The 27,349-nt window shown below is 37.3% G+C and overlaps 3 protein-coding genes across 4 annotated transcripts; all 3 read left to right on the forward strand.

The window, feature by feature from the left end:
- Positions 1–5,236: 5,236 nt before the first annotated feature.
- LOC135170277 (odorant receptor 46a-like) lies at positions 5,237–10,395 on the forward strand. 2 transcript variants are annotated; one of them, XM_064135960.1, is made up of 5 exons: positions 5,237–7,574; positions 7,913–8,302; positions 8,594–8,798; positions 9,069–9,228; positions 9,371–10,395. In XM_064135960.1, exons 1-5 carry the CDS (start codon positions 7,210–7,212, stop codon positions 9,469–9,471), a joined length of 1,221 nt encoding a protein of 406 aa, XP_063992030.1. In that variant the 5' UTR covers positions 5,237–7,209; the 3' UTR covers positions 9,472–10,395. The 2 variants fall into 2 exon arrangements, with proteins under 2 accessions (XP_063992030.1, XP_063992031.1); XM_064135961.1 differs by having other exon boundaries at positions 9,069–9,224.
- Positions 10,396–12,644: 2,249 nt separating this feature from the next.
- On the forward strand, positions 12,645–18,677 carry LOC135170275 (uncharacterized). Its single transcript, XM_064135958.1, has 17 exons — positions 12,645–12,849; positions 12,919–13,361; positions 13,643–13,772; positions 14,150–14,287; positions 14,394–14,602; positions 14,725–14,918; positions 15,234–15,442; positions 15,603–15,720; positions 15,800–16,114; positions 16,200–16,240; positions 16,318–16,757; positions 17,031–17,172; positions 17,260–17,394; positions 17,472–17,574; positions 17,638–17,846; positions 18,050–18,209; positions 18,302–18,677. The coding sequence occupies exons 1-17, from the start codon at positions 12,765–12,767 to the stop codon at positions 18,594–18,596; spliced, it is 3,366 nt and encodes a 1,121-aa protein (XP_063992028.1). The 5' UTR covers positions 12,645–12,764; the 3' UTR covers positions 18,597–18,677.
- A 2,296-nt stretch (positions 18,678–20,973) lies between these two features.
- On the forward strand, positions 20,974–27,031 carry LOC135170276 (uncharacterized). The gene is made up of 16 exons (XM_064135959.1): positions 20,974–21,158; positions 21,357–21,763; positions 22,248–22,383; positions 22,575–22,767; positions 23,051–23,259; positions 23,388–23,511; positions 23,579–23,911; positions 24,188–24,228; positions 24,302–24,717; positions 24,842–24,977; positions 25,036–25,185; positions 25,261–25,448; positions 25,733–25,926; positions 25,994–26,196; positions 26,412–26,574; positions 26,662–27,031. The coding sequence occupies exons 1-16, from the start codon at positions 21,074–21,076 to the stop codon at positions 26,951–26,953; spliced, it is 3,270 nt and encodes a 1,089-aa protein (XP_063992029.1). The 5' UTR covers positions 20,974–21,073; the 3' UTR covers positions 26,954–27,031.
- Positions 27,032–27,349: the final 318 nt, after the last annotated feature.

The following is a 27,349-nucleotide window of genomic DNA, read 5'->3' on the forward strand; positions in this document are numbered from 1 at the left end:
CGAAGTTGGCTCGTACTAAACCGTTCAGTGGCTTCCCGAGGCCCGAGATCATAGGGTAGTCCACGGGGGACATAGAATGCACTATGTATCCCTGTAGCCATCCCCCGTGTTGCACGGTGCGAGCTAATCGTGAGATTTCCCGAGGTGATCGTACCTCATCCCCGAACTACTCGACGTTACGGTGGGTGGCCCATCTGAGTGATCCAGTTAGTCCCCATTGTAGTGTCATACTATTGCCTGTGCAACTCAATACTGTTTACTATACACTATATCAAATAAAGCCGCCACAATATCAGCCGGTGGAGGGAGAGACGAGTTTCAAAATTAATTACGTAATTAATTACCTAATACTGGTGTTTTCGGACGATTAAAAAATTGAGTGTATTATATACTTTCGTATTATTATACTCCATTTATAGATTTATAGTGTATCTTTTGGATTAATAATTATTTAACAATATTTAAAATTGAAATTATGATAATTAAACGCAATGAATATGATTTGAGAACTTTGGTGTGTTCGGAAATCATTTAGAAAATAAAATAATATGATATGTATGGGGGGTCAGGTGATCGGACATATAAAGGGTCAATTAATTATGGTGATGACGGGATATAGAGTTAATTAAAAATTACAATCCCTCACTCGTGGTGAAAATTCAACAATGCAGTCACGTATTCCCAGTATCATACCTATTTCTGTAATAACCCCGTCAAGAGGGGTTGAAAAGTGTGATTAGATTTCCTTTGCACTTGTATTTTCCTTGAAGCCTTTCAAAAGTGCTGGGCAAAGAAAACTAGTGAATGAAGTCACGTATCTTGACAGCGTTTCTTTTCTCTATTCTTGACGATGAGATGAAAGAGAGAAGAGTGGGAGAAGAAAAAAAAATGTACGACCTCGGGAACACGTCTGACTGCAGTCAGAGTTATTCGCTCGGTGAGATAGAGCTTACAGACTCAGGGCGTGTAATTCATAAAAGTTTATCACCTCAAGAGGGCTATTTCCCCCACACTGAGGCAACCCACCCTGGAGAGGAAAGAAAACGGAAGACTGGCACACGCAAGTTATCCCTGTGATGCGTGACAGAATCCAGTGGTGCCTGGAGAAACCGGATAATGTCGGTGGAGTTGGAATATAACAATGATAATGACAATTCTTGGAATGACAGTGACAGTCACGCGGTGGGATTTTTGTGAAATTTTACGCAGACTGTTCTGGGGATTTTTAGGGGTAAAATCAGCTCTGACTTGTTGCTCTCGAATTATCAGTGGTTAGCGAAATTAGTTGATTGAATTAAATATTTATTTCTATTGTTCAATTTATCTATTGATTTAACATCATTTTTGTAACACAAAAAAATTAGTGATTTCCTCATGTCGATAGGGAGATTGAAAATGCTCCTCCCCCACACGTCTATCCATCGCAAAAAAAATTTAGTCAGACTTCATAAAAACTTTGAAGACCTTCTGTTTCCCCCAACGTCCCAATATTCCTGGAATTTTTTTATCACGACGTGTGCAAATAAATTGACTATGGTAAAGGTTAACAGCGTGAAAATGAAACGAAGAGCGAGGTAAAAGAGTTTAATCAGGCTTTGCAGTTACCACTCTCTATTTTTGCATCCCTTCATCCAGAATAAAACGTTCAGCCCTTCGCCCGTGTTCGCACCTCAGCCGATAGCCTCCAACCTAATGAAATTTTCCATGCACAATTTTTTTTTCCAAAAAATTCATTCACCCGGGATAAAATAAATTGTTTCACCCTTGTGAAGTGCCATATTTTATGCATTAAATCAATGATATTTGACTAGAATATTGGACGCGATACCGCAGACAGTTGAATTTTTCAAGGTCCCCCATTGCTCGTGGAGAATTTGCAAAACTGAAAGCCCTGAAATCTCCAACGCGAGAGAATCTCCTGGGAGTCGTATACGACTCCTTCTCCAAGACGTTCTGCATTTTCAAGCATTATCCAGTGGTACACCCTCTATACCCATAACTGGACAATACTTTATCTGTCAGTAGTATACGCGGACTAATGACATAGCTGAGAACATTTGTACATGTCAGGTGCAGGCGAGTGCTGGGAAACTATCGACCAGAGGCATTAATAATGCACCGAGAAAGCCGTTCGGTGGAGGCCCTCGTCTGGGTGAGAACGTGGCTTGGATTCCTCGACGAACGAACCGTTCAACATTTGGCTTTGAAGTGGCATTCGCCATGTTTCTTCAACAATTTCACCATACCATTCACTGATGATTATTCCGGCAAAACCGCGGATTAAGTCGCTTCAATGGATTACCGAGATGCGATGAAAAATAACGCGATACCGAGAACAGTTGGAGAAATCACTTGGCAGGTTGATAGTAAGTACCTGCATTCAAGGTACTGGGGAACAGGCCGAGGTCCTTCAAGACAATGCTGGGGGATATAGACAAAAGGCTGAATACCGTAGGCGGGTAGGGACGTGTCTCTGAATCGTAAAGCAGCTGCACAAACCCCCAGCTGAGATGTAGATTAGCATCCTGTCTATGGTATACTGTAGTATAAATCTTCGGTGGATGTATTATGTGTTGAGGTCGACCAATGGCTGATGATTTTCATTTTTGAGAATTATGTTTGATTGAAGAATTTTCGGAGGAGAGATTTTTTCCCGGGATTTTTCAATCGCGAAGGAAATATTGATATTCAATTGAATGAACCGAATTTCACTGAATTTTTCCAATAAGAAACTTCTATAAATAAATTAAAGGCCGAAGGAAACGCTGATTGAAATCAGTGTCATTCCCATCAAATAATTCACGATGAATTTTTTTATTTAATAATAATTGAATTGAAGAGATATATATGGAATTATATATATGTGTTATATATTTAATATAACATTAGTCATTATATTCCCGGACATTATCAGAATTTACATCCACCAAGATGATTAATCAAGCCACGAAGCTCACGTAATTAATCCCCCTTTTTGCGTGAGCCCATGACAATGACCATAATCATTCACCATAACAAAAAATCAAGACAGATATGTATGAGACGATTTTCACTGGGCGTTGAGAAAATCCGTGACGTCGGTATGTCGTAAATTCAAGATAATCGGGATGAGTTCAGTTGGAAGGGTTTTAGGAGACATTGGATATAGGCTCGAGGATTCTACGATCCGGCTTAACTCTGGCTATTTATCAGCTATTGTCCAGAAAGGGGGTGGATGGCTGGACCACCAGACGCCACCGTTAAGCCCACCTCGTCCTAGTGATTCCTTTGAAGGCATCTCGGGCCCTGCAAACACATACCCGCCTGCTGCATCAGATATAACCGGGAATGAGATGATGCAACGGACTGGGATCACTAGGGGTTGGATGGGGGGGGGGTGGACGAACCGGTGACTGTAACACGTAAGAATTCGTGAACACCACTGACCCTTTGGTTATTCCGATGGGATTGGACGCCAATATGTTTTGCTATTGTGCTCGGGTTCACTGAGCCCAGTTGGTAATAATAGATGAAACTTTACCGACACTATTTTCACCCTCGTAGATCTGGGATTTTAGGGGATATTACATTTTCCCAGATCGGGGATAGTACGGGAATATTGTCAGTATTCTTTTCACGCACGGAAAAAAAATTATGGAATGCAAGCTCGCTTATCGATTACCAAAGTGACTGGAAATCTTTCGTAATATTTTGGAGAAAATGGGGTAGTAAATTACGGAACGGAAAAATACGTTATTTTTATTGAATGTTTATCTCCGAGTGGTCTCGAGGGAGAGAACGAGAATCTCAGGAAATTGTGCAGGAAATTATTGCATTCAACGATTTTTTAATATTTTTTTTAGGTCTCAATCGTCAGATAAATTATTTATAATCATCGCTTGGTGATAACGACAGTCCTAATGTGATAGCAACCATTCGACTCATTTTTTCAAAGTTCCTTAACAAAAGACCAAATTTAATTACTTGAATTTTCCTGTTCCTGAATTTTTATCGATAATTTCTCCCCGTAAAATGACACGAGAAATTCGCGTTTCTCCCCAGAGTATTTCCAATGCTGGGGGTTGATAGCGGACGATTAATCCCCCCGATCGCTCATTATTACATTTCAATCACATTTTTATCTCAGCGAGTAGCGAACTATTCACACCAGCAGATAACGTGCAGCAAAAGTTGAAAGCCATTAGCTCCCTGTCAGAAATGTGCTAAACGTGCACATACACATACGAACAGAATCTACTGTGCGTGCGGTCGCGAGGCGATTCTCGGTTAATGGTCTACGCTCATTGCGGTCAATTACCCACAATCGGGATATATGCGTTTTACTTGTGCCTCTTCTATAGTATCACGAGCTGAGTGAACTAAGTACTCGCCATGGGGCAGTGGTTTTCCCCGTGTGACAAATCGAGCATGTCCTTTTGGGAGAGGTTTACACTCACCAGAGTGGTCAATGTTTCTTCCAAAGAGAGTAGGTAATAATTGTATTAACCTCGACCAAAGCAAAAGTCCAAATAATTTAAACAAAAGGATTTTCAAACAATGAAGAGAAGAGAAACAAAAGGAGGAGGAGAAAATTTTTGAAAAATAATCATAAGAAACAATTCCAACGGATAATAAACAGCTCGACTTATTCTCATAATTCTGTTAATTGTTATTGAAATTAATGACGAAAAAAATTATCATTAGCAGTAAATTAATGGGCTTTTAATGGAAAAATGGAAAGTAATCAACTTTTTTTAAAATTCAGAGGAAAAAAAATTAAATTAGCTTTGAAATTGCTTCTCCCATTTGAAATAGTTAAATATAACATTTGTTAATGCGGTATTCCATTGTTTTATCCGAGGATAGTGAGCAAGAAGTCCAGGATTAAGGATTCAGCGAATGTAATGAAGTCATTTGTGGGGTTTTCTCAGCGTAACCTAAGACATTAGAAGCCACAGCGTGAGAATCCAGGGGTGGTGATAGGCGGATAAATAGCACTCGTGTAGGAGTAAAAGGAGGACTAATTTCACCCGCTGTTACTCGTACAATAAATTACAGTAGATGCAGGGAATGCATCTCCGTGGGGTTGCTAGTTGAGTACTGCTGGAGAGAGTTGAGAAAATTCCTCCGGACGTTTGGTCTTTTGTTTATTTTCTGTAACGGAAGTTATTTTAAATTTTCATTCACTGTTGTTGCTAATGCACACTGCGAATTGTTGGATTCACTCGCTTCGGCAATTACCGGGGTCGGGGAAAGGGACAACTTCATTGCATGAATTCACGAGAATTTTACGGAATTTACGAACGAAAACCTCTTCACACTATTTTTATATAGAAAGTGGGATAAAATGGAAATAATCGATTGATTTCAGCGTTGAACTGAGGGAATTCCTCGGAATTATGTGGGAATTAATCCCAAGACTTTTAAAGCTTGAAACTGTCGATTAATTTTTTAAAAATCAAAAGAACAATTTTTTGAAGCGATAAAATTGGGAAAAAATTCCAAGTGTACAGTAAATTACCGAAATTTCCCCGCCAAACTTCCGGGACTCCCTCCCCCCCCAGGGTGACCTATTTATCAGTGATAAATATCCGCTCTCGAGTGTCAGAAAGTCAAGTGCGACCCGGTATTTGATGAAATATACCCGAAAACCTCACGAGAAGTTGAAAATTCCACGAGAACAAGTGGGCCGAGGAGCTCAAGATAAAGTACTGAAGGTAAAAAACAAAAACAAAGTCACAACACCAGAGGGAGTATAAACGATAACGAAGAAAGACGTGAAGCACCCGGTGGTAATACATACATACACCCCCAAGACGACGCAACAAACTACCCCTGCATAGTTCAACATTATTTAGGAGCTTCGCCTAGTGTCCATGGTCTGAACGTAATTAAAGTATTTGTAGGATGAATTATTTATGAAGGTAGTTGGATGAAAACCGCATAAATGAGTATCCAGGGAGTGGGAGACAGCTCCACCGTATGTGGCGGCTGGAATAAGGATCAAATTGAAAGTAAAACTTGGAAAATAAAAGGAAGGAAAATTCTCCCAGTGGAAGAGGCCGTGGTTACCATCGCCAATTTTATGTGATATTAAATTCATGAGAAATTCCTTTACCCGCATCCTGTGTTGGATTGCAAATTACTTAATTGTGGAATTTAATCATGGACATTGTCCCTCTTGAAAATAATTTTAAACAGTCTTTTATTTAATTAAATACCCCGGGTATTTTTAAAAGACAGTTTTTCCCCGAATCCAATGGCCCGTTGGGCCGCTGATAATTAATGGATTATACCACGATATATTTAGCGAATAATTAATGATTGTCTTCCTGCATTCCGGGGTATTGATCCCCTTCCGAGGAATGAGGGTTTTGTGCTTAATAACGTCGAAAAAAAGTCATTCCAACTTCACCAAGTATTTGAGGTAAAAGCGGCGTTAGTTGAGCTCCAGTGAATTCAAGAGGGACTCATCCTGGCTTCACTCTTTCTCTCTCTTACCACCCATTTCTTTTATTATTATTATTTTTTTTTTCATTCACACTTGCCGCTTTTTCCCGTCAATGTTTTTTCGTCCTGGCGGGTCTTTCAGCTTCTCACATTTTGTTTTTGATCCATTCTCGTTTTCACAGATGTGAATACTCGAATTCTTCTATTTTATATTACATTTAACGAGACCAGTTGAAGTTGGGGAATTGTAGAAATATTAGCGCAAATTTGAGTATAAAATCATTTTCTCAAAAATAAATAGAAAACTTCCGAAGGGATTGCAAAGACATGACTGTCTTTTCCCCTCGTCGAAAATCAGTTATCGATAGCTCATTTGAAATGTCCCCACTCTAAAGGAAGTATCCCACCCCCTCGGTTCGTCCGGTAATAATTTTCTGTTCCTCGGAGCCTCATCAATCGATCAATCGATATTGAATATAAAATTCTTCGGTTTCATACGAAGTATTCACCCCCCTAATGTCCCCAGAACCAATTTTCCCTTTTGTGAAATAGCAACAATCTATAAGTGATGGCCTGCCACTTGTTATATCGTTACCATTTCGACTTACGACCGGAAGAGCGGATAATTTCAACAGCAACACAAAAGGGGTTGAAAAAAAATACGTGGGATATAGTCAGGTGGTTGAAAAACTGTCCTGCGTTTAGAATATTAAATAAACCGGGTGAAGACGGCACTGGACATTGTCATCCTATTCCTGCAACTGCAGTCGAGGGGTTGACATGGTACTACTACAGCAGAGTTTTCTGTGCTTTCAATACTTCGGTATCTGGCCTCCACTTCATTTGAAGCCCAAGAGCTGGCGGTCTCGGTTTTACTCGCTCTACACCATTTACATTGTGGCTCTTGTATATTGGTTCACATTATCAGAACTGATTAATCTGCTAATCACGACCGACGATGTCGAGGAATTTTCTGACAGTTGTTTCATGCTGCTATCGATGACAGCCGTATGTGCCAAAATTCTTATAATTCTCGTGAAGCGATCGGACATTAAAGATATTACGGTTGCTCTTGAGAGATATCCGCATAAAGCGATGAATTCGAAAGAACAGGATATTCAGGATGAGTATGATGGCCAGGTCAGGTAAGAAAATGCTTAAAATAAAATAATTAATAATTGAATTAATTATCGGCGTTGAAAAATGAACGTCAGTGCATCCAGATAAATTACGCGACGGAAAAGTTCACCCAATTTCAGGGAACCATTTCGCTGGGTAAAAGTAATTAATTAATTAATTAAGATCGCAATTAATTGATTAATTTGAAGAGAGCCTGGCTGAGAGGAATTTTTTTTATTAAAATTTTTTTTTCCTAGATTTTTTTAACGAAGAAATTGTTATTGATATTCCCACCCTGATCTATCTCTATATTTTTCATGGGAACAGTTTAGCAAATCGTTGATTGTTATAATTTTCTGTGAAGATTTCTCACCTCATTTTATGGTGTGGCCACAGAAATAACCGTATGGTCCATGTCCATCTTTACGTTCTTTCAAGAAATACCTTTTGGGGTACTTCCGTACAAGGCATGGATACCTTACGATTACTCGGGACCCAGAGTGTACTGGCTCACTTATTGTCAACAATTGCTCAGTGTTATCATTGGTGCCAACGTCAATATTGGATTTGACACTATTGTTCCTGGATTTATTCTGCAAATATGCGCCCAGTTCAATATTTTGAAGTGCAGATTGCACCCAGTCATTACTTATTTCAAGGACGAGGAACACTCGAAGGAAAAATCGACAGATGTTTCGATACTTTCGGAAAATCATCTCGTTGAGTGCATCAAATATCATCGTGATATATTCAAGTAATGGCTCTCACAATTTTTAGGTTCAATATATTCGAGCTTTTCCTCTCCGTTTGTGCATCGGGAGGAAAATTAATTGCGCTGGAAAAAGTATTTGTGGGAAAAAATTGGATTTTTTCCTGTCAACCGCCCGAGTCATTCTCGCGATATTTCTGATAATTCAGACAAATGTTTAAGTCTTGTGAGGCGTATTAAATTTTTTTGTATTAATATTGTCACGTGGAATGTATAATTTTTCAGCAGAACAATTTTTACCTCCCAATGCGCTATATTCCGAATATTTTATTGCAGAATGGCAAAAAAAATTAATTCTATCTTCACGAGTGTTATCTTGGTGCAATATGCAGCGAGTTCGATTATAATATGCGTCAGTGTGCTACTTATTTCCAAGATGCCATTATTTTCACCAAAATTTTTAGCTCTCTTCATGTACCTCTCATGTATGCTCATGCAAATCTTCATGTTTTGTGCTGCTGGGAATGAAGCCACCATCCAAGTACAATAACTAGATAATTTCCGCAGATAGCAATGACCTTCCCCCATTAACATATTTAAATCCGTAAACTAAACCCAAAGAACCATCGGAATTCATCAATTTCATGTTTAAACAATTCGTCTAGGCGTCATATTAAATGGAACTTCTCATTAATCTCGGGAAAAACTGATCCCTCACCCGATTAAAATTAATCATTAGTTTGAATTAGTTATAACAATTGCTACAGAGAGATCAATCTTCTAGATAAAATTGTTGATCACGTGATTTCAGTGCCAGAGCATGATAGATGGAATCTGCGGTACCAAATGGTACCTTTTGGGAAATCGTATGAAGAAATATCTTCTACTGATGATGCTTCGGACTTTGAGGCCCGTTAGATTTGTCAGTGGATTCATCATCACTCTGTCTTTAGATTCTTTCTGCGCTGTACGTACATATAATTATGGGAAAATTTAATGAGTGTACCTAGTGCATTAGCGATGAAATTCTATTAATATTTAAATTATTTTATTCGTGACAAAGATCAGTATGTATTTATAGGAAAATTGTTCTAACGAAATAATTTTTTTCAGCTCCTCAAAACGTCTTACTCGGCATACACAGTACTGCAAAGGTGTTCATGATGAAAAATTTTGTCACTAAAAACTCTGTCAAAAAGAATCCGATTGGCTAATTAATTAAAAAAATATTATTATGCATATTCGAGGTGTTGAATTGAAGTCTCATGGGTGAAAAGAATTTCAAACCCAATTTTTATTGTTTGATTTGTGATAGATATAATTGTTTCAGCTAATTGTTAACTAAAAAAATAAGTATTGAGGAACAGGTAGGGATGACATAGTCAATTTTATTAACTAGGAAGCTGTCGAACGTAAATATAAATTTAATGGCAAGAGGAAAAATAATTCCTGAAGGACATGTATTACGCATTTCGGTATCTTTTTATTTATGTCACACAGCAAATATTTTTAAGCTATTGAAATTAAGTTCTTCTGGAGTACCAGGAAATGGCATAAGAACTTTAGTATTCCTCTTTATTTTTCTTCCTTAATCAAAGCTGAGATTTTTTCAAATTTTAAAATTCATGAGCACTTTATATTTTTAATATTTCCTATTTTCTAAAGTCGATAAAAAATATTTTCCACTGGCATCATCTATATTAAAAAAATATGAAATATGTTTCATATCTATTTTCATCCCTATTTTAGCAAAAATAACTTCCACATAAGAACAACAGCAATTTTTCACTTCTTTTCTTATGGAATGTCTTCTCCCTGGCCAAAATATGCTCCTCCCTCATTATCCCTCCCCAAAGATGAAAAACAAAAATCTCCCGAGTACCGGAAAACTGTTCACAACTTATGAAGGTACACGGCGGGTACGACAGAAGTTTTTATTATTCAGCGACCGGCGATCGCGTTCAACTTCAGATTAAATTCCTATCAACTTCGGTGGAAATTTTTTTTTTTACCACACAGCATTCTCGCATGTACCCCGTGCAAAAATCCATTGTTAAGCGAGGGATTATACGGTGAAAATCGATTTCGCTGAGAGCATAGTTGACAGTCATGGATTTTTTTCACCCCATGCAAATGCAGATACGCAATTCCAATGGCTTTTTCCATTTGAATTTCGATGATTAATCGGGAATATGATATTCCATGTAATTCGATGCGCATCGATTCTCGTGTAACATCTCTATACGTGTCAGAATCGATTAATCGAGGCAACAATTCGAGCAGTCAGAATGCGTGACAGCCTGAGAATGCCAAATATTGATGTACAGCTCCATTCCATCTGCATTTGCATGTTCCAAAAATGAAGACAATTTGGACAAAATCGAAGGGCTGAATTGGCACGTGATGTCAATATTCCAGGGAAAATAAAAACAATGTTCGATGGTAGAAATGGAGAAAAAAAAAAAGGGAAAAATCTGGAGAGTAATGGTAGTCTCTTTATACTAGCACAACGATCGATCTACGCCAAAGAGGCATAGGCTATTTATAATCTCAGCCACAGGATGAAGAATGTAAGAAAGCCGTCGGGTGCGTCCACGAATACCGGGGAGTCTGATCGATTTTCAGGGCTTCACTCAGACCCTGACTCCATTACGATTTAATACCCATACTCCTGCTATGTGAATTACAGAGTCACGTTCCTATTACACTTCAGTGACACCGAAAAAATAAAGGCACGAAAAATCTACCATCGCTGAAAATCCAGAAGCTTCACACTCTAATGGATTTTCATCCCTTGGATTGCTTGAAATATCTGCGAAACGAACAATTGGCGATTGCCGAGGACTAAAATTAAATTATCGATATTTTTTCAGGGAGGAAAATATCTTATACAGAAGCATTTCATCCTCTAGAATTTTCCTGTTGAATAAATTCGCTGGGGTTCGCTAAACGAAAAGAAATTTTTGATAAAAATCAGAGCTCTAGAGGAACGAAATGACAATCAACCACATTAGACTCAGGAGGGTAATTTTAATGGTACAAGTAATATTCATCCCTCGTTTCGTCCCCTGGAGGTATTATTTTTACATAAAATATAGTTTTGTGTGGGTTTTCCAATGAGATTATTTTTCCTACGCTAAAATATTCGAGGAAAAAATATCAACGACGCACAAATATCTGACAAAATAAATTCATCACTGTATGAATAACCCAGAAAAATGAAAAAAATACTAGTCTCCTGACAGTACATTCCTGTTGTACAGGAGGAGAAATAATAGGATAGTAAGAAGGGTCTGGATTTGAATCATTCATGACTGCATTTCGCTTGGTCATCCACCTGTGCGCACACTTCTCTTCCGTCAAACTGATTCATACAGACATTTCGCTCTTGTTCTCTCTTCGTATACCTCAAAGGTTGTCTGAGGAACTGGATAATAAAAGAGGAGAACGTGTGAGAGTGGTGCATTGGACGAGAATTCACGGAAGGAAAACGAAAATTCAAGGATGGGAATTTTTTATTTTACTTTCTTTCACGAACACTCTTGTCCTTTCGAGTGCAGTACCATTCGTTTTCCTTCTGAAACGAAAAATGTGTAGAGCCAGGGGGTTCGGAGGGGGTGAGAATGCAACTGTGGAGAATGTACATGAAGATAAGGATGGACTGTTCCAAAAATAAAGAGAGTATGATCGATCCACTTCACAAAATATTTGATATGATATTCTCTAACATGTCTGGCATCGTTCACTCAGTATATTCATTTTTTTTGGCGATGGGGATAGGGGGCGGGGGTGGTGTGTTGAGAGAATAAGAGGGATGGAAAATAACGAGGAAAATATTTTGGGAGAATACGCCAACGGTGTTATTACCACTGGCTTTGACGTTGTACGTTAATTTGAGCGAACGGGTATGAAATGAAGATTAAATACTCGCAACTGTAGACATGTTGAAATATACTTGACTGAGAAAGAAATACATTTTCAACTTTAGATGTGTTATTGTTTAAAAAAAACATTGACTGTTAAGCAGTGGTTCTAAGTGAGTTTGAAAAAAAAATTTGCACCGAATGAAAAATTATCGGGTCTCAATAACTTTGTAATATTCATTTGTAATAATTTTCCGTCAAATTTTTCCACTTCGAAATTCTTTGGTTTTATCGGTTATATTCCTATCGTTTCCTGTGTCTCGAAGGTCATTTGATAATTTGTTCATTCCTTCGTTCGTATGATATATCATTTATGATGTTCTCTAATCAAATTTTTAGGTTTTTGCAAAAACAATACGGATTGACGAATTTCCTGGTTTGACAAACAATCTAACATGCCGTTAAAAAAGGCCATAGAGCGACCTGACGTCATCGGGATTTCGTCCATATATACTCAATCCTAAATGGAACTGGCCATAAGACGAAGTGAATTCAGTTTCGCCATAAGTTTCACAATATAATCCAAAGACGCGATAAGATCAGTTTGAATATTTTAATAATACTCATGTTACTCTGTTGTTAAAATGTTGAAGAAACAAATTTTGGTTTTATTCATCTTACTCGGTGCTTACCAGACATCGGGTTGGCTCTTCGATGTTCTTAAATTGGGTAAAAACCATATGATTACTTAATTGTAACAGAAAATGTTTGTATTAAAGTCTCGTCAACTACTTCTAGGGAGAAAGATTTGGAAGTTTGTGGGGAAGATACAAGACATGCGGGATAAAGCCGAGACTATTAAAAATGCTTTCACCGGAGAATTGATTAGTGCTCTATTTGACGAAGATGATGGAGGAATTGAAGCGCTATCGGAGCAGCTCGAGAATTTACGTACAGAACTTATCGGTCACTTACAACAAATAGAATCATTGGTCAAGCACATACCAGCGGAAATTAAAAAGGACGCTGAGAAAGCGAAATATGAAGACATTATTCACGAGATAGATGAGACCCATAAGTCTCTCCTCGAAGCCATCCAGGCAAATAATACTGCAAAATGGGGAAAAAACCCTTGTTCGGCGATGTACGATTTTCGTATGCAACTTCAAGATTTGGGGCCCCTACTGATGGGTAGCGACTACAAGTCCGGACTTCTCCAAATGATTGCTCGTAGTGATCCCGTAAGTAGTAATTATAACATCCTGAAAATGTAAGTCTCCTTTTCCCTTACTTTATCATGTTTGGGAGCAGGGATATAATAGTTCAGTAGAAATTACCGTGCCATTTGGCAACCCTTTTTTGTTTCGATGGTTTGGAAAAAAATACCGGACTGTTTAGCAGAAGGCGAAATGGTTAAATTAATTTTACTAAGACAACTCAGATTAAACTCATATCCTGGTCCAGGTGTTTTCTTCTTTTAAATTTACATATCCACTGATCAACGTTTATTTTATTACTTTAGGAATTCGAAACATTGCCGATATCCATTCAAGAGCAGCTGATATTTATTTTCGAAACAGTAATCCTAACTGAAATAAAGGGCCTGCATATAATAGCTAGTTGCCTCGAGAAAGACGGGGCCTCTTCAAAAGGTATTTAATTTACACTATGTTCGGTACATTAATGAACAAACGGAGAGAAATTCTTCAGAAAAATTCATGAGCCGATGCTAGAGATTGCGAAATTTTCTAAATGAACATTGAAATATGCCACTTGAAAACAATTTTAAACAATTCAGAGGGTTAGAAGGCTATTCACGCGGTAGTTTATGGTAAATTTGACGTATTTTTAATGAATTGCATCTCATTAACGATCGCTCACTGTTCATTGAACATTTTAGGCTTTTTCTCTGTAATTTTTATACGAAATATCGGAAAAGTTTATTTTCACTGAAAATTTATCTCCACGTGATAATGTCCACCCAAATAATCTCATCTTGAAAACACATTTCATTACTTTTTCAAAATAGATTGGGCTGTGGACATGGCAAGAGCTGTGAAAGTGTTTGAAGAACGTTATAAGTCGTATCTAAATGTTATGCTGGTCATTCTGGAAGGCACTTCGCCCTTTATACGATCTCGTGGCATTCCAACTATAGGGCCTCAAGGTAATACTTTTACCCATTTTATTTTCCCCTTTCCCCTGATCGAAGTTGAATAATTTCAATACTTATACGGGCAATTTCACATTATCCGAACTTTTTCCGATTATAGCTTCAGGTGAGTCTCGCTCGTATTATGAAATCGGATCATTCACACGCCCTCACGTAAATATGCAAGATTTAACCCCGTCTACGAGTATGACTGGTGGCTACTACCCTCAGTGCGCTGGCATCAACCAGAAGTTTGGCCAATGCCTGATCGAAGGAGCAGAAATCAATAATTATTGTATTAATGATGGCAGTCCACTGAATCTCTGCATGGTACCAAAAATTATAAGAATTTGCTCATTTTTTAATGGAAATCACGACTATATGTGAAATTCGAATGGATTCACTGTGATCGATGGGTCTGTAATTGATAATCCGTTAATCTGTTGATATAGACAGGCGAAGAGGTAATCAGTCTCAAATATAGCTCCAAGGTCATTGGGTCCCCTGATCCATGTTCACCCAAAAATCAAGTTTCTTTTAAACATCCTGCGACACGAATGAGTTGGTGTTACTGCCTATGTCATCGAGAAACTTCGAAACATTATCTCAGTTTGACCATGAGCCACGCGAATGTGATCAAGAATATGTGAGTTATTATTCAATTGATATAAAAAACTCTAAAAATTACGTTTCGAAAGGTAATCCTCACTCGAAGTCGTTCGGTAGTTTTTCCTCAATGTTCAAGAGTTCATAATTTATTCATAATGAATGTTCATACTGATTTATTTATCATTGATTTGTTGTTTGAGCTCGGGGAGGGCATTCCTAGGTGTTAATGTTGTTGAAGAATGACAGACATTTGATACAATGGCTGAGATGTTGTGATGACCTGCGAGGAACTAGTTTTTTATTTGCCGATAATTTATGGGGGATAATTTATTGATGATACTGAATTATTTAGGGTTATCATTGGTGCGAGATTCGTACAACACAATAAAATTATCCATGTTCAAGTATTGGAAGGGAAATTACTGCCAGATGGAAAAATTGAGAGAGGCTCGGAACAGTGGGTGCCTCTTCCTGCTAGACCAACAGTCATACCTCTGACATGGGGTCGCAGAAATTTTGTGCGTCATAATCCTGTTTTGCCCTTTGGATATGTTCTTATTGGTAATTAATTGTAATTAATTAATTGTAACACTTTGAGGTCAATTTTCGCCTGCAAAGTGTAACCTTCTGATGTGTCAAGCCTTCCTTGTACAAAGATGTGTGAATCCTTTCTCAATTTTTTAAATTTTATATTCAACATTAATTGCAATGTCCATTCTAGGAGTGCAATTTATTGACCAGAAGAATAAATTTGCCATTAGCGCAGTGGGAAAGAAGTATGACATAAGGCGGGGAGTGTTGTTACCAGGTTTCATACAGGTTGCCGCGGAATATTATCTGTGAGTTGTTTTTTTCACTGTTCAATAACTAATTAATGCTGTGCTAATTACTCAATTATTTTCCTTTTTGCGAATCCAGTCAAAATGATCATGCAGAATCAATGAGTACCTTGCCCGACCTTATGAATACTCTAGATTCCAAGGATGGCACTTATTCGATTCAATTACGAAAAGGCCCCAGAAAGGACGCTTCGCCAAACCCGACAATACCATTCTTCGATGGAACAATTGTCCAAGCTAGTCCAACAAGGGCATTAGCGGGAATTGGATTGATCAGTAAAAAAGGTGCAGATTCTAGCGAATTTATCTCTTTACAGGCGCGTTTAATTCCATTCAAAAGACATTTGGCACAATTGATCCTGGACTACATACCTGGACAAGTGTTGGAAGAATGGTAACTATTGAAATAAATCATTTGTCAAACATTCACATAATTTATAAGCTATTTTTTCAAATTAAAATGAAACCTATGTTTACAGTAACTGGGGCTTATGTACGTTGAGTTATATCCTGGATTTAGGTAAGACTTGGAGTCATTTGATTTGAAAATAATAATGATGTTGATAATTTGCAATTAAAAATGGAAATTAACTATAGGGCAGAGAATCAGCACTGTCATCTGGGAATTGTCTGAATTAGCTTTTGGTAATCATGTGAATCTACACTTGAAGATACAGACAGTACTTAGTGAGATTGCACAAGATATTGATGGCATGGCAGTCAACATGGATATAGATAAACTCAGGGCTGTGGTGCTGAATTCCACTCCCAAACCATTTAAAAATGAATTTCGAAAGTGGTTGAAAGGAGCTAGACCGATATTGGATAAGATTGATCAATCATATGACTGGTTGCTTCATACACATAATACCCAACAACCGATGAACTATACATATGCACAATTGTTGTCAAATGAGATACACGGCTACATTGATGAGTTCAACAAATATCTCCTTTCGTCACTGTCTTCACGTGGCAAGTTAATAAAAAAGATTGATAATCAGAAACCCGCGAAGGCGCGTAAGGCCCAAAAAGCTGTAAGTCTTGTTAGACTGCATATGGGAAATTCCATGTGAACTCAACAATTACGATGGCTTCTCAAAATATTTCAGATAGTTCAACTCATCATTTTTTTTTTTTAATGTGACCAAAGTCGAAGTCATTTTAACTTGAGTACAAACACAGAAAAAATTACCCATATGGTCGACGACGCTGAGGGTTTCTTCTTGGTTAAATTCACATGGAACTCCCCATGCGTATACCCATCTTGCGAATATTTTATTTCTTCAATTTTTCATATTTGATTTTAGGCTGTCACGGGTGACCAATGCCCCAGCGTGCAATCGATGCACTTTATCTTCACTGAACTCTTCCAAACACTAATGGGTTACGAAATTAAATCCATGGTTGTACTGACTTTCATTGCGAAACTTGAAAATCCCATTCAAATGGGTAAGTTGAACTTAATCAATCACTACAGTCCTAAAGACAATTTTCTATATTGTTTAAATTTTCTATATTGTTTAAATCATTAACCAGATTGGAAGGCAGATCTATTGAAGCTCCGAAAGAGTTTTCAAAATCGATTAAGTCAATACGTAGAATTATTTGATGACCTCTTAGAAAAGTTCCCCACAGATATTAACAGTTGTGACCCGACAGCAGCTCCTCCAGGTAATTAAACCCGTGAAGAAATTCTTAAAATAATAATTGCCATGAACATACTTTTGAAATACTGAAAATTTCTGTAGGCAAAGTTCACATCAAAGTCAAAGAAATTGGATCTGAGGCGAATGACGTAGCCACAACTTACGTCAGTTTAGATTTCAATGCTGCTAATGTGACCGAGAATATGTGAGTACAGTATAAATAATCATCAAATACATGACAAATATTTATTACCACTGATTGTCTCAGGGTCATTACCGGCATCAAATTTGTACTTCAAGACAATATTCTTCATATACAAATTAAAAAAGGACGATTGATGGGACATGGTCAGATTGATGAATCCTCGAATCATTGGGTTGACCCACCGAAGAATCCACGAAAAATTCCTATTCTTGCGAACAAGAAAACATTCGCACTCAACGATCATATATTCCCGTCGGATTATGCTGTGATCGGTAATTTTATTTGGCTTTTTATCCCCTGAAATTTCCTTGCGAACGAGTCTGTGGTTGCACTCCAACATTAAAAGTTCAATTAGACAAATTATTCTTATATTCAGTGCCATCCAAATTCAATGAAATTTCCCTAAATTTTGAGATAATTTGAGGGTGAGGAAAGGCACGATAAACTCCTCTGTAAATTATTTTGTTACTCGTAGGCGTTGGATTTATCGAAACCCCAGAAATTGGTATCGCGGTAGAAGCACGAAAGTTCAGCTTTTGGAATGGAACATTGCTGTCACGATCTATAAAGACAGGCGGAACACCGACTGTGGACAATACATTGCATGAAGCTATCCCTCACAAGGGTTATCATAAGTAAGAAAATCAAGTCTAAAAATAAATAAAAATTAGACTATTCATTTCCATACCACAAAACTCATTTCCCATAAATTCAACTCTGATTGCAGGAGAATTCCTCATGGAAAGGTGCACAAGCACGAAGAATCTACGAAATCATTCAGCGTAACATTGAAATCAGTTGAGGATAAAAAAACAGGTGAACAAGAAGTTCAGCCTAAATTCAATGGCTTCAGCGTTGAATCTATTCCACCAAAACCAATGGGAGGCATCAGCATATTCCGTCAAGAACGGAAGAATGGTGAATTCATTTCGCTCAAATTGCACTCACTCAACTTCAAAGAAAATTTGGAACATTTCCTCGAACAGCGTGACAGAAAAGAGGCCTTCCTAGAAGGATTTTAATAGATTATTGAAGAAGAATCTAATACAATATCATTTGTTTGATCATGTTGTATCCGAAATAAATTTCTGATGCTCACATAATGTGCAATTTTCGTAATAAAAATTCCCCAGCTCCCATTAAATATTGCGAAGGCGGTTGAACAAAAAAAAATTGTACAAGAAGTGACTCCCCTGATTTATTAGAATTTGATAAGATTTTTCTGTGCAACTGTTTGTTGATTGTTCCTAGAAACTGCTGCTGAACCGTTCGTGAAATTTTATTTATCTCAAACAGTCAACAATTTAGTCATGAAAGCATTAAATCATCGGAGCAACCCCCTACCAACACGGAGATTGCATGATGAAGCGGTTTATATAACTCGCCCTCACCCTTTCGGCTCTGCAGATCAATCACAACCGCCTTATCATATTTCGTATAATGTAATGAACCAACTCATATCATCAACTCACAAAGTATAATAACATAAACTACCCCGAGTATTTGTATTCTGAATTGATTTTCTGCTCGGATTTGCTGCGGAAAGTCCGAGGATATAATTTTCCGTGATTCATGGGGGCACTCGTAAAGACTAGCATGGCCATATTTACATTATCCTGATGAGGAAAATAATGAGTAGTGTTTGTTCAGGGGTTAGAACATCACCTCGGAATTTTTTTGGTACCGTTAGACTAATTTTTTACGGGTGTATATATTATTAAATATATAATTTAGCTGAATTCTATGAATGTTTGAAGCTTGTGCGACAATCGCATTCAGATCTCGTTAATTAACTTAAATTCGGAGGTTAATCAGAGCACCCCGGGGCTTTTAATAATCAGTCACTATCGGATGAGAAAAAATTTCAGTGTCGCTAGTCGTCTTGGAAACGAACGGTACAGACAGGAGAAAGGAGCGATCAAATGCGATAGAACAAATCCATCAGCAATGTGAGAGGGGACACTATCACGCCGGCCATATTGATTTCGTCCCCGATAAAGTTCTCGGAATCGGCGACAGTATTCGATGTCTGAATGCCCGAGGAAAAATCAAGTGATTTGCTGATCAATTGACATAAAATTGGATTTTTCAATCGGCCATCACAAAACTCATCAGCTGTAGCCTCTCATTTCATTTTACTTTAATTGTTCTTCCAATTTAAGGAAAGTCAATGTACAATGAGCTCGAACCACTTTGATTTTTCGTAGGGGGAAAAAAGTTCTGTAGAAATTATCAGAAAAATATGTAAGAATTCAGTAAAAAGTGTGAATAAAAACTAAAAGTCTATAATCTACGACATAAAATTCACATTTTGCAATTTTTTCGCAGTTCAGTGGTTCAGATTTTTTTTTCGTTTATTTTTCCACAAATTTTCAGGAGAAATCAGTGTACCGTGATTTTATTTTCAATTTTAAAGTGTAATTGTTGCGTCATTTCTGCGGAATATTTCTCTCCGTGTGTGGTATTTTGGAAATTAGATTATATTCTGTGGGTAAGTATTCGTAATCTTGAAGAGGAGGATATGCATAAGAGGTTTAGGGGAGATGAAGAAGAACCACTTTAACGTGGACCATGGACCGAGTATTGAACGAGGACCTCTTTGGTGCATGACTGGGTAATCTCTCGGCAATCGAAAAAACCTCATTTCAGGGTGACTTTGATGTCAACGGAGTCGATCACAAGCAGCAGCTGCACAACTGTCATTTTTACGACCCAATGAGCGAAGGCATTCCCAATAATTTATTGCTTTGAGCGAGAAACTGAAGAATTCGTAAACGAATGAAGATTAGCGGGTAGAAGAGCCTTGACCGCCACGAGTGCGGAAGAAATACTTTTAACGATTTTGAAAAATTCCGAAGGCATTTTTAAACTGCGATAAGATAGGCAGAAGCTATAAGTTTAACTTATCCCGAGCTGTCCGTAACAATAAATTTGGAATTTGTGGAGTTATCGTTTCCTGGAATATATTGACAAATCCCTGATTGAAAGACTCGCAAAAATTATTGTCGTCGCGGGATAGAATTTATGAATTTGACATTATCGGACAAATCCATTGTCAGTCGCCAGTTTTTCTCAACTAAATTCAATTTCTAGGACGAAAGATCTCAAGTTAGTAAACAAAAATTCATTTTCGTTTTGTAAATTACGGGATAACTTTTTACTGAAAATTATAAAAAATGTAAACTTCAATATTTCCCCCATTATTTAACTGCTTTGAAAAAATTCTTCAATCTTTTAGAATTTATGAGGTACGATTCTTTATGTTTTCGTTCATCCTCGTCAAATTTTATTGAGAATGAGCAATACCAACGAAGGACATCACAAGGAGATTCTTCGAAATAAAAAATGTTAAACACCTCAATTTTTTCCTATATATGCTACATCCCCAATCGTACTAACCCCAGTACTTTATTCATTTACTTCGACTATACAGATTCCTAGTTTTATAATATATTTCAAATATATCCTCACCACATTTTGACAGAAATTTATCCTCAAAATGTGGAAAAAACCGATTGTTCTTTTATTTATCATACTCGGCACCTATCAGGCCTCGGGTCTATTTGACGAACTGCTGTCACTCAGTAAGATTACACTGATGTCACATAATGAGGGAAAAGAGTGTTTCGACTAGCGGGAGTTGAAAACTACTTATAAAAAAAATATGTTTTTTTTTAAATCCACAAAATATGAAGAACGTTCTATTTTACTCTGCTCTCTTTTACAATGTCACCCATTGATATTTAGAGACTTTCCATAAAATTTTTGACAATTATTTTCAGCTAAACATATTTGGGCGGTTTGGAACACAGGTCAACAAATTGAGGACTCGTCCGAATATGCGAAAACTCTATGGACTGCGGTAATTCGCGATAGTGGTGATGAAAAACTGAAAAGTGAAAGACAATTCACGACGTCTTTACTTGACATCGAAGGGTTATTCAAATTTTCTGAGCAAGAGAAGATTAACTTCGAAAAGTGTCTAGATAGCTACCGTAAGAGTGGGGCTGTCATTCAGGAGGCCCATAATATGTTGCGCGACGCCGATATAGACAAATTTAAGGCTAATGGTACTATGCCCTACCGTGAAGTTAGCAAATTGAGATATGTCCTCAGGGATATATACAATGATGTGGCTGGCGATTTCAAGTCATGTTCCATTTTCAAGATGGTTTCTATTCCGACAAAAGTAAGTTATACTTTATGTAATTTCAAATCCTCCAGAACTAGCAACAGCGCGCCCGACAACGCGCCGTTCACGGTATCCGGACGCCATTTTTACGGGTCAGTCCTGCCCATTGTTTTTCGTACCAATGACGTGTTTTAAGGGACTAAAAATGTACTAAGTCTATTGGGGATGGGTTTAACTGAGCATTATACTTTTTTTTCAATTTATAATTTTACGTAGAATCGAAAAATATCGATTGAAATCAATGCGGTGCTCGTTGAACTAGTGATAAAATACCCATTATTTATATTTTTTTTCAAATTCCGGATTTTCGTAGGGGAAAATATTTGGTATAATTTTATCTGTCGATAAAAATTAAAGGAATTGTCAATTGACTATTGTTTAGATCCCGATCGATTTCTCTACGCTTTAAAACATGAATTCCTTCGGAGGAGGGGAAATTTTTTGAGTAATTATAATCTTTCCAATTTTCCCTTTGCTTTAGGAACCGTCTGGAATCAATCAAGGAGCCGGCGTACAACAATATTTAATTGAAACTTTTCATGAAGTCATCTTCCGTGAAATACAGCTCCTACAGCTATACGCAGGTTCCTGTGCGGCGCAAGGGTGGGACTCATTTAGTATGTTCATTTATTATATATGCATAAATTATAAAATGTAGAGATAATTGAAATTGACGTTTTTCTCCAGACATTCAGGACAAGACTTTTATTAAATTTTACTTTGCGTATTAACAACTGTAGAAATCAAAATGTTAGAAACAGAAAATTCTTAATTGCAATTGTCATTACTTTACTTATTTTTAAAATAGCATTCTCCACCACTTTCATGGAGGGAGTGCTGGACTTTGAAAGGCGTTATCTGAAATACCTCGATGAATTGCTAATCATACTAAAAAAGACTTCACCGTTTGTGAGACGTGTGGATTCCATAGGACAGGAGTCATTCAATTCTAATTATTCAATCAGCCTGAGCTGGAGTCTCGCCGATATGGCCAATAATAAGTGAGTCATTCATAAATAAATTCAATATACAACAATTCAAATAATCAAACAATTCAATAACAAGTCACATTTGAATCTGTGCTTTAGAAAAAAATTCTGAACCCTCAAGAGGTTTTACTAAATTATATTGCGTCGTCCCATTAGATTTTGCAGCGTAATTTCATTTTGTTCTGATAATTTTTACTGGATGGTTTATTTGAGAAGTGAAGATAGTCCAAGGGAGCATATGAAGAGAGTTGGGACCCCGTTGTTAATAAAGAATTATATTAATTAATGCATGTAGGGTTGTCGTTGGTGTGAAATTCGTGCAACACAATAATACTCTTCATATCCAAGTATTGGAGGGAATACTGGGGCAAGATGGTAAAGTTGACAAGAATTCAATTGCCTGGGCACCGCTGCCTGATAACCCAGAGTTAAGGCCCATAACCTGGGACACTAAAACTTTTAAACTCAATAATCCTGCTCTACCCTTTGGCTACGCTGCTGTTGGTAATTTATCTTCTTACAATACGTAATTCCTTAAAAAATAGTTATCATCAAAAACAAATATGTCATAAATTAATCAAACGAGACTTAACACCAGAAATCACTTTCCTGTCGCGATTAAAATATTTCAGGTGTTCAGTTCACTGTCAAACTCAATGTATTTGCTGTCAAAGTACTCGGAAAGAAATGGGATTTCAAACATGGGCTATTATTACCGGGTCTTCTTCAAATTTCAACGGAATCGCAGCATGAATAGTGAGTCATTACTGTCGAACGATTGAACGATTGATTCGATAAACATTTCCATTTTTTATAATTTCAGTAACGAGTTGCATGTTTCAAGAACAAGATCAATACCGAGAAACCTCAATGGCACCTCAATTACATACACAATAAATTCTGTCGACAACGGTCATTATATTAAATTACAGAAAGTACCCGCGGAAACGGATTTTCGACAGCCCACTGTACCATATTTTGATGCATTGGAAATTATCACTAACCCACCAAGAGCTATATCGGGCATTGGATTGTTTCATAAAAGTTATGAAAATAATCCTGGACTAATTTCATTGCAACTGCGTTTACCCCCATTCGAAAGACATATGGCCCAGATGATTATGGATTACAGGCCCATAAATGTATTGGAGGAAAGGTACCACTAAATTTTATTACTTTACTATTTTTTCCACATAAAGGAAAGCTCCTTACATGTTGTTATTTGCCAATAATTTCCGTCAAAGGGCTCAATTCTGCAATTAATACCGATTTTTCAAAACTTCGACTGATGGTATTCGATACAAAGAACTGATGGTTATATCGACGAAAGCAATTTTCGATATTTTATCAAGCGGAATAATTATAATTGAGCTTTAAATAATTTTAAACATAAGTATGAGCATAGATGATTAACCATAAATTTTGTTTACAGTGTCACGGAATCACATGGCTTGGTATTGATCTTTGACATATGTAAGACTGAATCATATTCACGAACATTATTATTATTATCTTGAAAAATAGAAAATAAAGTGTAAAATATTAGGTCGTAGAATATACACTCTGATAGACGATTTGAAGGAATTGCGTTATGGTGATTCCGTGAAAATGAAGCTGAAGATGAGAGATTCATTCAGCGATATAGCACAATATCTCGATGATATAACACGTCACCAGGATACGTCAAATCTCATCGATCTCATGAAAAAATCAATTCCCAAAGTTATGAGTGATTCATTGAAAACATTAGCAACAGGACCTCCGGCAACACGGAAGGATATTGATGAAATGTACGATTGGTTGATCAACGCAAAAAACTTAAATTATACCTACGCACAATTGTCACTACCAAAAATTAAACGAATACTTTCCGATTGCCCGTCTTTTATCCGTTCAACACTAGATGCAATAACTTCCCATATAGACGGCAATATTTTGGCGCGTGTTTATAAGTTGACAACGGTAATAATATTTTAATAATATATCATTACGACTTTTTGCCTCCCCAAAAGTGAAATATTCCACTTATTCATCTTTCGTTAATTTTTTTCCCTGATTTTCTTCCTTCAAATTTATCTCGTTTCAGACGCACTACGATGGCAAAGGCTTGCAAACAATGCACTACGCCTTAACTCAAATCTTCACAACACTAATAAGCTACGAAATAAAATCTATGATGATTGAAACATTTCTTCATGCACTTCAATCAACTGATGATGAATGTAAGTAATAAATACTACAAATAACGATTGTCAACCCGTCACTGATAAATTTCTTTAGTAGAATCAGATTGGACAAGACCCGCATGGAACAGCCAAAGACAGTTTCTATATCGATTGAAAGAATACGTCGCAGAATTCTCCGGATCTATGAAAGATTTTCCAGGATATATTCAAAGCCTTGATCCCACCCTTTCTGAACGTTCTCAAGGTAACAAAATTACAACGAATATATCCTGAAATAATTATCATAAATTTAACTTTGAGGTATTGAAAACTACTTCAGGTGATATTCACATCGCCCTCCGAATACCCACAAACATGACGTTTTTCCATTATGAAAAGTCTCGAGGAACAAACGATTGTGGCGAGGCATTTAAGTGGGGAACAATGAAATATTATGAAGAGCGAGACCGATGTTCAGGCATCCTAAATAATTGCTTCGACGTTGTGGAAGTTGAAGCTTGCGGCAAGGTAGCATAAAGCTCACCTATTAATCACAAATTACCGATTAAATGTTAATCAACTGTTAATTCTTACGCGAAAAAAAAAATTTTAATAGAAATTAAACCTCCGGGGGGTGAGACGAGGGACAAAGATTAGTTTTACCCCAAAAGTCATCCTCCCAAGTCTAATTTCTCTATTAAACCCTCACCAAGAAGTGGTTGATCGTCATTTCGTTCCACGTTTCACCCTCTAGAGGTCTAATTATTGTCCCAAATTTCGTTCTGTGTATCGACTTACTTTTTATCGAGCAGAACAGCCGCACGGCGGTTTCATGGAAAAATAAAGAAGGCAACCGGATACGCTCGCGCGATTGTGAATCAGAAGAAGGAAAAGTTGAGGTTTATGTCACTGACCGTTACAACCAACAGTGTGTCTGTTATTGTAACCAAAGATCGGAAATCTATCTAAATTTGGATATGCGTCGTGCCCATACATCCGAAAATATGTGAGTTAACCGCAGAGTTATAAAATATTTTTCACACCGTACGTTTGATTAATTCTTGATATTTCAGGGTCATTACCGGCATACAATTTGTACTCATAAAGGATACTATTTACACAAAAATAAAACAGGGACGATTGATGCCACATGGTAAGGTCGATCCCTCCACGAATCATTGGATTGATCCAGTAGAGTCAGAAACGTCACGAGTTCCAATTTGGGGAAGGGTGGAGCTCGTCGACGTTATTTTCCCATCGGATTATGCTCTGACCGGTAATTACTTCATTATGAATTATGGAAATGATTGCCATCCTCTTCAAAGGAAGAAATACTAGATAATCAGAAAAGTATCGATATCGAGTATCGATTTTTCTGGTGATGATCTACATTTTTTGTTAAAGGGAACGGAATTTTTTTATTTTTCTGGATCCACGCGAATGAAATGGAATAAAATAATAATGTAATCTGACAATTATGATTGTTTATAGGTATTCAATTTTATGGGGGTAACAATCGGTTCTTTGTAAGGGTACAAGGGAATAGATTCAATTACTGGACTGGTGCCCTGTCACCCGAGGGTAGCATAAGGGGTAATAATCCAGATGATCGAGCACACATGGAGTTGCATAAAAAATATGGACGTGGCCCTTAGTAAGAGAATCTACTGCATTGATATTCTATTGAAAATTAATCATCAATTTAAAAAAATTAATTTTTCATTTATTCATGTGATTACAGCGGCATTATTAACTTTAAAACCCCAGTGGACAGATATAAACGGACCGCATGGGCGATCTTCAAGCCATCTGCCATCGGAACCAGTAATTCACAAATTCAACCTCGGTTTAATGGTCTCACTGTTGAAGTTAATCCACCATCGGTACTTGGAGGCATTGGAATATTCCATCATGAGACTGTGAAAAATGATGGATTCATTTCATTCAGATTGCATTCCCTCAATTTTCAACATGATTTGGGATATTTTATCTCACAGCGCGAGAAGGGAACAGCATTCCTACGAGGTTACTGAGAATCTCAATGGAGTGTATAATATGTACAAGTGTACAATAGAATGATGAAGAGAAATAAAAAATTATCGCACTTCAAATTTGGGGAGTTTTTTTTTTTCGATCCATTAGATGATCGACTCCAGGGGCAGTTCTAAAGATTAAATGAGGGGCGATGATGCAGGTTTAGACAACATGAATACGTCTGTCGGAGTCCATATTTTGTCATTTCAGTGTGATAATGGGAAAAACACTAGGGGAAACTTCGAATCGTTGTAAACTCAATATAAATTCAATTTTTCTCGGCTGAAAGGGCTCTCGCTCCTTTACAGAAGATTCTTCAGAAGAAACTAACAAATTTTGAGAGCAAGGGCTAACGGAAGAAGGCAGAAATGGCACACGGGGGAGGTAAAAGAGGG

Source organism: Diachasmimorpha longicaudata, chromosome 16, assembly GCF_034640455.1.
Source record: "Diachasmimorpha longicaudata isolate KC_UGA_2023 chromosome 16, iyDiaLong2, whole genome shotgun sequence".
NCBI lineage: Eukaryota > Metazoa > Arthropoda > Insecta > Hymenoptera > Braconidae > Diachasmimorpha > Diachasmimorpha longicaudata.

Excerpts from the sequence above, each read along its gene's own strand:
- LOC135170277 (XM_064135960.1), top strand. The coding sequence starts at position 7,210 with ATGGTACTACTACAGCAGAGTTTTCTGTGCTTTCAATACTTCGGTATC. Across the intron at positions 8,303-8,593 it reads TATCATCGTGATATATTCAA|AATGGCAAAAAAAATTAATT; the intron begins GTAATGGCTCTC and ends ATTTTATTGCAG. Across the intron at positions 9,229-9,370 it reads AGATTCTTTCTGCGCTGTAC|CTCCTCAAAACGTCTTACTC; the intron begins GTACATATAATT and ends AATTTTTTTCAG.
- LOC135170275 (XM_064135958.1), top strand. The coding sequence starts at position 12,765 with ATGTTGAAGAAACAAATTTTGGTTTTATTCATCTTACTCGGTGCTTAC. Across the intron at positions 12,850-12,918 it reads CTTCGATGTTCTTAAATTGG|GGAGAAAGATTTGGAAGTTT; the intron begins GTAAAAACCATA and ends AACTACTTCTAG. Across the intron at positions 14,919-15,233 it reads GCGAATGTGATCAAGAATAT|GGTTATCATTGGTGCGAGAT; the intron begins GTGAGTTATTAT and ends TGAATTATTTAG.
- LOC135170276 (XM_064135959.1), top strand. The coding sequence starts at position 21,074 with ATGTGGAAAAAACCGATTGTTCTTTTATTTATCATACTCGGCACCTAT. Across the intron at positions 22,384-22,574 it reads GCAAGGGTGGGACTCATTTA|CATTCTCCACCACTTTCATG; the intron begins GTATGTTCATTT and ends TTTTTAAAATAG. Across the intron at positions 25,186-25,260 it reads CCTTTCTGAACGTTCTCAAG|GTGATATTCACATCGCCCTC; the intron begins GTAACAAAATTA and ends AAACTACTTCAG.